The 13,385-nt window shown below is 53.3% G+C and overlaps 7 protein-coding genes across 7 annotated transcripts; 3 read left to right on the top strand and 4 right to left on the bottom strand.

The window, feature by feature from the left end:
- Positions 1 to 672: 672 nt before the first annotated feature.
- J4E93_003148 (uncharacterized protein) lies at positions 673 to 1,489 on the top strand (the record flags this gene model as incomplete). The annotated part of the gene is made up of 2 exons (XM_049341088.1): positions 673 to 989; positions 1,045 to 1,489. The coding sequence occupies 2 exons, from the start codon at positions 673 to 675 to the stop codon at positions 1,487 to 1,489; spliced, it is 762 nt and encodes a 253-aa protein (XP_049201970.1).
- A 232-nt stretch (positions 1,490 to 1,721) lies between these two features.
- On the bottom strand, positions 1,722 to 2,591 carry J4E93_003149 (uncharacterized protein; the record flags this gene model as incomplete). Its single annotated transcript, XM_049341089.1, has 1 exon — positions 1,722 to 2,591. The coding sequence occupies one exon, from the start codon at positions 2,589 to 2,591 to the stop codon at positions 1,722 to 1,724; it is 870 nt and encodes a 289-aa protein (XP_049201971.1).
- Positions 2,592 to 3,287: 696 nt separating this feature from the next.
- J4E93_003150 (uncharacterized protein) lies at positions 3,288 to 4,648 on the bottom strand (the record flags this gene model as incomplete). The annotated part of the gene is made up of 3 exons (XM_049341090.1): positions 3,288 to 3,526; positions 3,578 to 4,347; positions 4,395 to 4,648. The coding sequence occupies 3 exons, from the start codon at positions 4,646 to 4,648 to the stop codon at positions 3,288 to 3,290; spliced, it is 1,263 nt and encodes a 420-aa protein (XP_049201972.1).
- A 2,483-nt stretch (positions 4,649 to 7,131) lies between these two features.
- J4E93_003151 (uncharacterized protein) lies at positions 7,132 to 8,643 on the top strand (the record flags this gene model as incomplete). The annotated part of the gene is made up of 6 exons (XM_049341091.1): positions 7,132 to 7,327; positions 7,377 to 7,399; positions 7,465 to 7,693; positions 7,746 to 7,845; positions 7,901 to 8,173; positions 8,229 to 8,643. The coding sequence occupies 6 exons, from the start codon at positions 7,132 to 7,134 to the stop codon at positions 8,641 to 8,643; spliced, it is 1,236 nt and encodes a 411-aa protein (XP_049201973.1).
- A 390-nt stretch (positions 8,644 to 9,033) lies between these two features.
- On the bottom strand, positions 9,034 to 9,908 carry J4E93_003152 (uncharacterized protein; the record flags this gene model as incomplete). Its single annotated transcript, XM_049341092.1, has 2 exons — positions 9,034 to 9,804; positions 9,852 to 9,908. 2 exons carry the CDS (start codon positions 9,906 to 9,908, stop codon positions 9,034 to 9,036), a joined length of 828 nt encoding a protein of 275 aa, XP_049201974.1.
- Positions 9,909 to 10,501: 593 nt separating this feature from the next.
- Positions 10,502 to 11,974, top strand: J4E93_003153 (uncharacterized protein; the record flags this gene model as incomplete). Its single annotated transcript, XM_049341093.1, has 2 exons — positions 10,502 to 10,940; positions 10,992 to 11,974. 2 exons carry the CDS (start codon positions 10,502 to 10,504, stop codon positions 11,972 to 11,974), a joined length of 1,422 nt encoding a protein of 473 aa, XP_049201975.1.
- Positions 11,975 to 12,533: 559 nt separating this feature from the next.
- Positions 12,534 to 13,136, bottom strand: J4E93_003154 (uncharacterized protein; the record flags this gene model as incomplete). Its single annotated transcript, XM_049341094.1, has 2 exons — positions 12,534 to 12,877; positions 12,926 to 13,136. The coding sequence occupies 2 exons, from the start codon at positions 13,134 to 13,136 to the stop codon at positions 12,534 to 12,536; spliced, it is 555 nt and encodes a 184-aa protein (XP_049201976.1).
- Positions 13,137 to 13,385: the final 249 nt, after the last annotated feature.

Genomic DNA, 13,385 nt, shown 5'->3' on the forward strand with positions numbered 1-13,385 from the left:
TCTTGGGTGACGATGCAGGGCTGCTGTCACATGTATTATGGCGGCGAGAAGGGGATTGGGTGCAGCCTTGGCGGTGGCAGAAGAAGACGATATGTCTAAAGGTGGGGTATTAGAATGTTAGAAAGAGTCATTCCATCATGAGCGAAAGAAGCGAAAGGAAAACGAGAGGCGTAGGATTGCAAGCGTTACGCGCGCAGCAGATCAGTCGTTCATGAGGTAGGATCCGTGTAGCCCCTCCGTAGCTCGGTGTTACATTCGTGTAGAACGCCACACGGCTACAGCATGACGGCTAATTGTTACGCCGTGCTCTGCTGCCTCCTCGGCTCTTTCCACGTGTTGGGCGCGAGAGGGAGATTGTGGATAAGGCGTCACGTCATTGAGGAACGCGTCCTGACAACTTCCTCGACGCTCATAAGATATAGAGTTTAGATTGTTTTGTTTTTGCCTGAGCCCTAGATCCGCCACTCATAGCCGTGACACGTTAGTCGACACGCTATCAGCAGTAACCCGAACGCCTATCAGTCCATCTCTTGCCGCATTCGACTTCGTCCATGCCATCACAAGCGCATCGTATCTAGCAAGCCAGTCCAGACCACCAACCACCTACGACGAATTTCGCCTATACGAGACGCTACATAAGAGCCGCAGTCTGCTCCGACGCCATCCCGCGCAATGGAAGAAAAGGCGCCCCTCCTTCCCAACTCGCACGTCGAGGCAAACGCGTCGCCGCCTGATGAGACCATGGTATCGCGCAAGACGAGGAAGACACGGCTGCAGATGGCGGCCGTCGTGCTGGTCTTCAGTCTATTCTTGCTGGCGCGCCAGTTCACCTGTATGGACTTACATGATGAAGCCGACACCAAAGTGCCAGTAGACGTGCACATCATGTCCAAGTGCCCGGATGCGCGGGACTGCCTGAAGAAGCTCGTCCTGCCCGCCATGGCCAACGTGTCGGATAAGGTTGACTTCCGGCTGAGCATGATAGGAAGGTACGTCGCATGACCCACGCGGAAGGTGCAGACCACGTAGCTGACAAACACGCAGCCTAACAGCAGACGACGGCGTCGAATGCAAGCACGGCCAAACCGAGTGCCTGGGCGACATCGTCATGCTCTGCGCCGCATCCGAGTACCCCGATCCTAAACTCTACCTTGGCTTCACGAACTGCCTCACCAGCGATTACGCCGAAATACCCGCTCGCCCCCTCATCGAAGACTGCGCGCTGGAACATGGCCTAGACTTTGGCGTGCTGAACGATTGCATGAGCAAAGAGAACGGCGCGTATGGCATGGGCCTGCTCAGGGACAGCGCCCAACATAGCAGCGATGTAGGCGTCACAACGAGCTGTACGGTCAGATTGGACAACAAGGTGCGATGTGTGACAGACGGTGGCGAGTTCAAGGACTGCGAGGGTGGATCTAAGCCTGAGGATCTCATTCGGGATATTGAGAGACTATACGACGAGGCGCAGGGTTGGACATATTCTTAAACATATGATTTGGGCATTTCGGGTTCTGGCGTTTTGGTTTCAGCATAGATTGATAGATATACCCAACACACCTCTTTTTTCCGTCACAACACACTCGGCAATGCGAACATCTTCAAAGTCTTGATTTCATAATTTCAATACGCCTCCCATGCGCGGAAGACCTGACCAGTGCAGATGATAACTCCAATGCTAAACATGCACAAAATGCCTCCCACTTCATCCCCACTCTACTCTATTGGAACTCGCCAAACTCGCCATCGTCAAAGCCCAAGTCCTCCGCCGTCTGTTTCGGCGGCGTAAAGTTCGCAGCGTCAAAGTTCTGCCTGCTTCTCCTCCGCTCCTCCTTGACGCTCTTCGCGCTGGGCGGCGGAGGCAGGAACCCAGGTCCTCCACCTCCACTTCCCGGCGGCGGCTTTATGCTGAACAGCGCATCTTGCTCGCTCTTGCGGTCGCCCTCGTCGTTCTTCTCGCCGCCCTCGTGTGATCTCGACCGCCTCCCCTTCAAACCGCCCAGATTTATCGATATTGTCTCGCCAGCCTTGAGACTGAAGTCGCGTTTCGGTTCTTCGGCGACGGGCGTTTGTGCGGATTTGGAGTTACGCGATGATGACGACGCTGCGGGGTTCTGTTCAAAGCCCAGTACGCGGCGGGCGTCTTGCAGCGCAATGCTGAAATCAAAGGCTTCGCTGCGTTCTTCGAAGCCCATGCCCAGTATTGCTTTTCTCCCCTCGCCTACGACGGTGATGGCGAAGAAGCGGCTGCTGTCCAATGCCTGTTCTACTGTTCTCTCGCTTGTGTAGGGCGCTGCGGCAAACAGATCTCCTGTCTTGGGGTCCTCTAGCAGGAGGGTGGTTGTGACCTTCTCCTCCGCATCCTCGTTGCTTTGTTGCTCCTCATTGGACGGTATTGAGGTTTCGACGACGCGTAATCGAGCGGTGAAGATCTGGAGCTTGTTGTTTTCGGCTGTCCAGGTCGATGCCTGGTAGCCTTTGGTAGAGGTTGCGGGCGGGATCTGGTAGATGTGGACTTTGGGCGCGAGGTAGAGGATGCGTTGGATGGCGGTTGAAGGGAGGGGCTTGCCGGTTAGAGGATCGACGTTCATGATTGATGGACTATTGGGCTCTGCGGGGCCTTTGTGTTGTCAAGTTATGCTGTCTGGTAGGTGCGTAATGCTTTGCGACAGTTGTTGTGCTTTGGGCGTCCCCTGGATCTAGAAAGTTGGGGGAGCTATAATCTTAGCGGGGTAGTGCTTCTTCCTTGGACCGCAAATCCCACGACTCTGGATCGCAAATGCCAATAACCTTCGAGGGCGCTCCGATTCAGGGTGGCTGTAATCTCAAACAGCGTTTGAAACGGGCGTGGTCGGAGGGATTGGAGGACATGATTGCCCTCGATTCTTCTCCAGTCGGTGATGCGTTGGCACTGCAGGGTCTCCGCGCTTTGGATGGAGAGACCCCGCCCATTCATATTCGTTGCGGGACATATGCAACCCAGGTAAGGTGACCGCTTAGCGCTGCGGAACATGCGTTAGATCGCCTTAGTTTCCTCCATCTTTTTGGATGTGACGATACGCGATGCTTGTGCGGTCGGTAGCAAGCTTGAGTATATCCGTCGTCACGCGCTTCGGTTGCAGAGTAAGGCGACGAGTCATCTCAATGGAAGTCTATTTTATTGTCATGAGATACGCATGGTTGGTCTATTTTTGAGGTCAACAGCAAATCGACTCTAGCCCGCCGTCCAAAATTATCGTGTACGAGTCAAGTATATACAGGAAGGAAATGAGAGTCGAAAGCCGCGTCTAGATGTAGGTGTAGCAGAAAGGTCCACCCATGGTGCTCATCGCATCACCAACAGTGATGTTTCCGGGGTAGGCGTGTCCGAGAGTCATAGTGTCGGTGAGCTTAGTCGCAGGAGCGGTGGGGTCACCGAGGGCGATGGTTCCGTAGATGGCGTTAGTCCTTTCCGCGGGGTTTACGTTCTGCCATGACCACCACACACGGTCGATCTGGGCGTGATGGAAGTAGAAGTATGGATCACCTGTTCATCGTTAGCCCAGAACAATCGTGAACGGCAGTACGGAATACATACCAGGAGAGGTGAAGAAGTCAGAACCGGGGTCTGCGCCGACGGTAAAGTGACCAGCAGTGTGCACGCCCATGAAGTTGTTGGAAAACGCGTTCTCACCACCTTGCATGTCGTACCAGAAGGTCTTCATGTCAGGGCTGTTCAGCAGTTTGACTACCATCTCATCGTTGGTCCATTGGCTGGAGGACCAAGAAGAGATGTCACGCTTCAGGCAGCGGGGGTTGTATCCAAGGCCACCATTGGCAGGATTGGGTCCGGTGAAATTGATCGGGTTCGGGGGCGTGCAGAGCGAGTCCGTGAAGACGGGACCAAGGTTGACAGACCAATCCTTGAATGGACCAGACGTCACGCAACCTCCGCCAGTGCCCTTGGGGATCTTGATTAGAGGTTCCAGATTGGTCGGGATACCGTAGAAAGTCTGGTTGCTGCAGCCTGCATCACCATTACCGCCCATCGAGGTATCGGAGCCGTCTAGGACAGGGCTCTTCATTGGGTCGTCAGCCCATCGAGGCCAGTTGTAGTATGGCTGGTAGCCCTTGTAACCACACTCGTCACGGAGAGTTTTCTCGTAGGCATAGGTGAAGTAGCGGTGCCATGGTAGGAAGTTGCCAGTGTTGTGAATGGCAAATGTTTGCTTGATGTGAGTAGCAAGAAAGTCATCGTATCGGTTCCGGCAACCCGGGCACTCAGATTCGGGTGTCTTAGGGGGTAGCTTGGAGATACACTGTACGGCCTTGACGTAGTCTTTCTTCTCCGATTTAGTAAAAGTCACCCTGGGTATGTTAGCTAGCAGTAGATAATTGGATTACAACAGACTTACCATTCCTTGCGAACAATGATGTTCGTAGGGTTGCACTTTTTGAACTGGCCAGGCTTCTGTGTAGCCTGGAAGATCTGCTGATTGATGGCAGCAATACCGGCATACACATCAGCCTGCAGGATCTTTGGTCCGGGAAGATTTGGAGAGACATTCTGTCTCTTGTCGAATGTGACAGCGGGAGCAGCCTCTTCCAATGAGGGAATGGCACTGGCTAGTGCTGCAGGTGCAAGCCAGAGGAGTGCAGCGGTACGCATGATGGCGTTTCGAACCGGTTAAAAATGGGTGATCGACTGTCTAGAGGGGCTTGAAGGATGAAGACGATGGAAGGACTGAAACGGTCGAAGACGTTGAATAAGGTTCCGGGTGAGCGGCCGCCTGAGCTAGCGACTACTGTATTAATATTAGGAGATGGGGGAGGCGTAGTCAAAATGTGGCGATGCCCTGGCTAAAGTTTGGAGGCCGCATGCGTGTTCAAGTACTCGCAGGAGGTACCTTACCACTCGCCCCATCTAGTCTAATAACAGTCCAACATAACTGTGCCGTAGCAGATCGTGCTGTCTACAGACCCATCAACTCGGTTTGTTGATTCCGGGTAGCCATTGAGTCAGTTGGGTGGCCCTTGGGCTTATGCCATACTGAAGTTTTATTCGCCCGGTATCCGGCAAGAGTTTGAAAGGGTTGGACAACCTCCTTTGTGCACGATCTATTACCGAATAGGCATCTGGAAAATGCCGAGGTCGCCTCGAAGGATCCGATGAGGCGTTTCCTAAACTCCGCTACACGTGGGTTCGCATGAGTCTCGCCCCTAAATATGAGTGGAAAGAAGATGTACGACCGGAATTGACACCTGTAACTGAATGCAAGATGCGTTAGCGGCTCAATTTGATTGGATGCTGGATTATTGGGGTTCTCGGCTACGGGTTTATGAAGAAAGTCGAAGGATGCTGTAGGCGGCCTGGTATAAGCGGCTGAACGAGGAGCATCTCGAGCCGTGTGGGCCGGTAAATTCATCAAAGATGGCAGTAGCTTTCCACAGAGGGAGGCGCACCGGCACACAGGCAAGTCCCGATAAGAGTGCCGACTGGATGTATCGACATCTTGTTGCTTTCCTTGAAGGGTTTTGCTTCTCGATTCGATGAAGTGTTTTATCCCGGAAGAGAGCGAACACATCGCAGCGCGATCTTAGCAAGATCTTGATGCTTGACCATAGCCAGGTGCCACCTTATTTTACCCGGCCACATCGTGCGAAGCCCGCTGTCCGGGTGCGGAACTCACGGGAAGAGCCCTAGGTTCATGGCGGATAACTTCTGTTTTTTGCTCATGGTCCGATGGAGAGCGCCAGATCGACCAGTCAAGGGCTGGCATAGAAACTCTGATCAACGCTCGTGCTTAGGCAGAACGCATTAAGGTGGCTAATAAAAGTCTTACTCGGAAAGCCTGTCGATGCTGAGGAGGCTGGAGTTCTGGTGCTCCAGCTCTGAACGGGAGGGGAATAAGGTCCACGGGCCGCGAGAAGACGCTATGGCCGGATAATTCCAGGGCATGCCGCGGAGGCGGCAGCGGCAGCGGCAGCGTGAACGTCTAGCGCCCGGCCGACCACCAATCTGTTTACTCATCTCACATGTTACCACCTACATCGCCTGCGGCAGGTCCGGACTTCGCTTACCCGACCTTGCTCGCGTGCCGCGATGGTCGCACTTTCATTACCAATGGCTTTGGCATGCGAAAAGCAAGCAGTACGCATTAACACGAGAATATCACACACCATTGTCCGACGTACTCAAACTGCGTCCTCTTCGCGGCCAATGGGCAAAGAACAGCAATCAAGGTCAGTCGTACAGGAGCGCTGGGCAATATGGAAGGAAGAAATCTCAGACCTGCCGATGACTAGGGTGTGTTCGTTTACAACGTGCAGCAGTCTCCATCTCCGTGCGTAAAACGACAATCGTCTTGACTAAAATCCATGACCAGGACGCCTGATGCCTAGACGTAAACGGAAAGTCGCTACGAACTTCGATAATCCTTCAGCAAGACATCGCGTTCTGGTCCAGCCCGCATTACTTCGATGCGCAGTAAGTGTACCTGCATAGCCTCCAACTCAGGCTATCCTCCGAGCAATATCTGTGAGAAGGCGGGCTACGAAGTCCGTCTCCCTATAGAAGCATTGATCATCCCGAGTCTACATGTTCCTTGTCCACGATCGCGGCTTTAGCCATGAATGACTGACTGGACGGTACGGACCGCCCGCGACATGGAGTCGTGGACAAGAAGAACCGTATTGTCAAAACGTTCCGCGCAGAAGGCTTTTGTAGAAGGCACCCTTCGCGCATGCTGCCACATTTATTTTGAAGCCGAAGATGTAGCAGTTGTGCGGCACATCGAAGGATGAAGGATTAAACTTCGTACTCGCAGAGCCGCTGGTCGCTACGAGAGTGGTCAGTTTGCCATGAGAAACGCCATTCCGGCTATTCGCAAGCTGCACGATCCTGCCGAGCCGCCATGTCGACATTGAAGTGGCGGCCCATGCATGTACGACGAGCTGTTACTGGCCTAAACCAGGACTGTTTGAGATGTATGTTCGCTTGTGTGCGGTTCGGGTTTACACAATGTGCATATGCCTAAGTGCTACTCTGGAGAAGCCCGCAGGAAGCGCTCCTGAGCAATACTCTAATAGTCTGGGGACCTACTTCCAAGACATACGGTCTTGCCATCACTTTCAATCCACGCAACAACCAACATGGAGTATCACGCTCTTGTTGCGAGACAGGCTGAGGGCTGGCCCGTGATGCCAGCGCGATCACCAGAGTACATGGCCGAGAATCAAGCTGGGCGCTTGATGGCGGTGGAAGGTTCGTTGTTCGCACTGTCGACGAGCGCTATACTCTTGCGATTTTATGTGCGGCTCTTCATGCTAAAGACGTTTGGCTGGGATGGTATGTATGATCCATTCGCCGTTGTATCAAACAGAACTGACTGAAACAGATGCTATGATGGCGATTGCATTGGTGAGTCGCCATGCTCATGCATGAGCCTGCTCGAAGGGAGCTGGTTGCTAATCGTCACTCCACAGGCTCTGAGCTCCACAACCCTAGGCTTATTCTTGAAGGTCATTGACCTGGGACTTGGACTACATGCTGAAGCCTTTCCACCCGAGAACGTGTTCCCCTTCTTCAAAGTCATGTACTTCTACTCGATCTTCATCATCGCCGCATACAGCTTCATCAAGCTCTCAATCGGCTTCTTCTTGTTACGGCTCGCGGACCGAACAAAGTGGCGTCCATTTCTCATTGCCATGTTGAGTATGTCTGAATGAGCTACATGGTAAGAGATAGGCAGCTAACATGAGATCAGTTTTCATTGGTGTGTTCACTATTGGTTCGACATTCGCCATCATCTTCCAGTGCATTCCTGTACAAGCTGGATGGGACTACAACATGCGTCCACCCACGGGGTGAGCTCTCCCCCATCTCCGATACTCCTCATGAACGATACTAACATGTCTTCAGAACTGCGAAATGCTACGATTCTGGCATCTTCAAAAACGTCGGCGTCTTCAACTCTTCAGTCAACATCGCCACTGATCTGCTCTTCGCCCTCATCCCCATACCGATGGTATGGAGATTACAAGTTACGATCCAAACGCGCATAGGTCTAGCAGTTATCCTAAGCTTGGGTCTCTTTGCCTCTGCAGTAGCCATCTACAAGACGCCAATGCAGTACAACTTCTTTAAGATAACCGACTGGTCCGGCGATGGAGCATGGTACTACATCTGGCAACAGTACGCACTCTTCCTACGCAGTTTACGCTTCCACTTTGACTGACCCCTCTTACAGAGTCGAGATGCACGTAGGCATTATCGCCGCCTGCCTCCCAACCATGAAACCCCTCTTTGCGAACTTCTTCGGCCAAATGCGCTCTCTCGCCACCAAGGGTCGCACCACTGGCAACAGCACACCCTTTCGATCGAACGGGTACATGAGGCATAATGACATGCGTCCTGGCGACTCTTTTGCCATGCAAAACATGTCAGGAGGCGCAAGGGATCCGTACTCCGAGGATACCGTGCTGGGCAAAGATACGTATACTGTCGAGGCTTCACGAGGAAGGGCCTTGAGTAGGCCCAAGAGTCTCGCGGGCGAGAGTGACGATAGTATCTTGGAGCATGAGGTCAATACTGGAGAAAGGCGCAGTGTGCTTCCTAGGGGTATGACTATCGTGAGGACTACTGAGGTCAACATCTCGAGATAGTAAAGATGTGGAAATTATGTGTAAGCAGTTGGGTTGTCATGGCTGCATGGCGTTACGAGAGATACCCTTCCAAAAGCACGTCGATCGCGCAATGTTTATATGAGTATGTAATAACGGTTATTTGGTATGTAGCACATCTGCTTTGACAAACAATATCATCAGATTCTAGTCTATCGTGTAATCATGTCTATGGTCTTTCTATGTCGTCCAACATTTTCGTCTATGATAATCCTGAGGGATCTGATCCATCTTCACATGGATTCGTCCGCGCCGCAGCCACTGCCGTGCGCACATCATCAGGAGGATTCGGTATCTACTGCGCCGCAGCATAGGCAATCCCAACACCCAAACTCTTGGATGGGTCTTGCAACGATATTTCCGGAATCCTACTTATTTCGCTGTCTGAACGTCGATGCCAGCAGCGCCGCTCTTGTACGCCTCGTAGCCTTCCTTGGCGGCCGCTTGGACAGTGGTCTTTCCCTCAACGATGCTCTTGCACTTAGCCAGGATGTTGGACCAATCCTCGAAGACCGTGAACGGCACATCCTCGCGCGCGCAGTAGCTGATCAGGTCGTGACCCTTCTTGGCGAAGAGCAAATCGGTCTCGCGTGCTGCAGAGAGATCGGATACACCGTCACCGGCGTAGAACATTGTTGGACGGAGGTTCTCGGGCAGGCTCGAGTACTTTCGCAGTTCAATGGACTTGTCATGGCCGAAGCCAGACTCTGGGTGCTTGAACAGGATCTGCCATCCACCCTCCTCATTGATGTTCTTGCCTTCCCGTGGACCGACGTGGTTGCCCAGGACTTGCATCTTGCTTGCATCTGGTCCAACCAGCTTCTCCAAAAGCGCCTTGATGACTGGCTCCATGCCCGAGCTCAGCACTACGACTGGGATGTTGTTCTCCAGCGACCACTCGAAGAAGCCCTTGAAGCCAGGGTCCAGCTTGATGTTGTCGACAAGGTACTGGATACATTGGTCGTAGGGCTTTGTGACGCTGTCCATCATGTCGCGGAAGGAGTCGCGGAAGGAGATCTCGTTGTTGAGGCAGGCGATGTTGCCCGCGCGGCGCTTGTCGCGGCCGTAGCCAATGTTGTCGGTCATGAAGTCATTGGAGTCTTGGAGGGTGATTGTGCCGTCGAAGTCTGTGAAGAAGATGAACTGTGCTTGTTAGTTGTGAGGTACCAATCGTATGAAAAGAGTTATACCTTTGGGTCACTCTTCATGGCAGGCAATTGTGCCAGATCGATCTGTGCTGAACCCATGTTGGAATACTAAACGAGCGACTGTGGTGCTGGTTTACGGTGGAAGTGTGAATGTAGGAGTGAGAAGCACCCCGCCAGATATCAACACCATCTAAAAGATTAGGCAAGGGGCGCTAGGAAACCCTTAATCGGAATGCCGGCAGTCTGCAAATAAGGGACGGGTTGCTAGAGCTGAGAGGGCCAGTCATCGTCATGCCGCAACCCCACGCGCCTTGGCACGTCAGCGCTCGCTGCGACGCCGCCCGCCCGCTTCGGGGGTCCGCATTTTGGCGCATTTTCGTCATTCGTCATCCAGCTCAGGCGCTCTCCATGTGAGGGCAGAGACAAGAATGAGGCCACTGCTTCAGCATGCTTCACGCTCGCTTATCGCCAATACAGTAGCTCCTTCTTCGCGTTCTTTCAGCAATGTCGCCCGCAGCGCATCGTCAGTATGCTGGAGTTACAGGTATCGCACAGCTTCTGGTGCGCCGAGGTGGGATGGAAAGACACAATTGAGCACCAATGTATCCGCGAATCGGTCGCGGCGTGCTTTCACAAGCTCGACAAGATGGATGGAAGAGGGGAAACCACCCAAACCATCGGATCCCATCGCAATGCCACCGCCCGCAGACGACGCGAATCCCATTCAGCAACCTCCAACCAGACTATCAGCATCCACACCATCACCAGAGGATCAAAAGCGACTAGAGCAGAGGCTCAACGCTCTACTGGAGGATCAGAAAGCTATCAAACGAGCAGCAGAGACTTCGGTGGCGGCATTGACGGATGCCCCCGTCCCTGAGGTCAAAGAACCCCCTCCAAAAGAGCCAGAACCACCCAAGAAGGACGAGTCCTTGGACAATATTGCTCGCGTTCCGGACGAACACTTGCCTTCACACCAAGAGAAGCAGAGATGGAGTCTTTCCAAGCGCTTCTCCGAGGCCATGGATGAGCTGCTGCCGAAGCTTGCTGTGGTCACGCAAAAGGTCAACACATACACCGGCACCGACTACTCCGGGGTAGAAGCACTCAGGAGGGAGATCAAAGAGCAAGGTACAATGACAAATCGCCTACTATGGCGATGCGATAGCTAACACCACACAGAGAAACTCGTCAAAGCCCGCCGCTCAGCCATTGATTCCGCCAAACAAGCCCTCGATACCGCCCTTGCCCACCAGGCTACCTCGCAGAAGGAAGTTGTTGCTCTTCTCGAACGCAAGCATTCCTGGTCAAACGGCGATCTCGAACGCTACATGGCTCTCATCCGCTCGGAACACATCAACGACCAAGCCGTTCGCGAGGCCAAAGACGCCGTCGCAAACGCCGAGAACGCGTTGGAGGACGCGCGAGCACAGCTGGAGAAGAGGGAACGTGCACAATACCATGAAGAGCAAATCTGGAGCGATACTATTCGGAGGAACAGTACATGGGTTACGTTTGGCCTGATGGGTGTCAACATCTTCTTGTTGCTATTGAGTCTGGCTATCCTGGAGCCATGGCGGCGGAGGAGGATGGTCCGGGAGATCAAGAACACGCTGGAGGCACATCAGAAGCTTGCGATGGATGCTGCGACACCATCGGTCGGTGCTGCAGCAGTAGCGCCCGCATCAGCCACACAAGGACTCGCAGCGATTGAAGAGGAGATCGACCGGGCTATGGATCATACCGACGCACCTGCAAAAGCCGCGGCGCCTGTAGTATCTGAGGTCATTGAGGAGTCTCCAACAGCTGGTACAAACAATGGATCGTCAGTCGAAGCGGACCTTATCCCAGAAGCCGTCCCCGAAGCAGCTATTGACCCGCTGCCAGCCACCGTAGTTCCAGAAGCTGAGACGCTCACCCCGGAAGAAGAGGCTCTGACACCCGAGGAGCGCATAGCAGTCGCTGAAGAAAGCGCGCCATCTCACGCCGCTCCTCGCTCCAAGCTGGAAAGCTTGCAACAAAAGGCGAGCTTCATAGCACACGACATTGTGAGCGATCGCGTTATTTCGATGCGACGAATCGACTACACGAGCGCCATTCTCCAGGGTGCTGCGGCGGGAGCTGTTATCACGGCGAGTATAATCGCTATGTTGCGACCGAACTAAGGGTCTGCGTCATGTATGAATAGAGCCTTGTATCAAAATGTATATAATTTATCTCGTGAGATGTTGCTATCCGCTTAATTGCTTTACAGCCGTATCGTTCCATCCTCCCTGTCGAGGTCCTTTGAAGTACCCATTGTTCTAAGAACTTGCTAGTGAATTGGGGAACGGTGTATGCCTGTGAGCTCGGTTTTTGGGCTCCACGGTTACTGCTTAGATATAATATCGAGAGAAGAGATGGTTCATTTGCTGAGCCTGAGGCTCGCCCATCCAAGTGGGTATAGAGTATACGTAGGCTGAGCCGAGACGCCTTCTACCAGAGGGATACGGCCGACGATAGTGGGTACACGTATCGCTCGAACTGCACATCTTGGAAGCCGTGGAGATTACCAAGTATGCGGCGCGGTGTCGCATCTTCCCTCCCTAGCCCAGGACACTTTCGTAAGGAGGGACATAGGCAAGGTGCGCCGCCGAGCATTCAGGGGCGTGCAATGATGCTACCCGCTGTTCAGTAGGCTCGGCATAGCAAATGGGAGGAGTATGAGGAAGATGAGGCTTGCACCTACTCGCTCATATCTTCGCTCTCATTTCCGTCGTCTACTCTAGCAAGCACTTCGCTCTCACGCTGTCTCTCTTTATCCGCGGCCTTCTCCACACTTTGTAGCATCGGCAGCTCTCCAACACCATCCCAAGCTCTTGCTCTCTTGATGATATGTTGTGACTGTCGGATGACCTCCTCTTCCGCCTTCTTGATTGTGCCACTAACTCTTACGACTCTTATTACGACAGGTGTATCAAGGGGTTTGGGAAGGTGGGTGATGTATGTGAGGGCTGCCCAGACCATTTCGTAGTGGTCTCGTGGACATCGTATTATGGCCGTGCTGGTCGAGGGGGAGTAGTAGTTGACTGGCTGTGCTTTAGTAAGGCGATTATGAGGCTGAGAGGAGTACGCACCTTTTAGACCCGAAGAGACCATACCCGAACCATAGTCACCAAATAGGTCTTCTACTCCGTCTCGTATCATGCGCACAATGACGCCCTGCTTCAGGGCATCAGGCGTCGGCGAGTGGATCTGGATGACATCTGGGAGTTGCGTCTTGCTCTTGGCGGGAGGCTCTGGGTATAGGAAGTTGACCACTAGGTAGCGATTCTTGACGCGAACCATTTTGAATGAAAGCTATATCTTAGCCGTCTGTGTAACCTGACTGTATGCGCGCGCCGGGCAGTGTGGGGTGTCGAGGTGCAATGCAAACGGAATCACCCAAATAAAATCTGACAGGCAGATCCTTGACGCGACGCGACCGCAACCACCACAATTGAAAGGAGAGCAGTCCTCGCAATTGGTACTCGCGACAATTCTCTCGCACGCGCAAGCAGACGCCAAAGCGATCAAAATCACAAGCCATTCCCCATC

This window comes from Alternaria ventricosa (genome assembly GCF_023758065.1).
Source record: "Alternaria ventricosa strain BMP 2768 chromosome Unknown scaffold_4, whole genome shotgun sequence".
NCBI classification, from domain to species: domain Eukaryota; kingdom Fungi; phylum Ascomycota; class Dothideomycetes; order Pleosporales; family Pleosporaceae; genus Alternaria; species Alternaria ventricosa.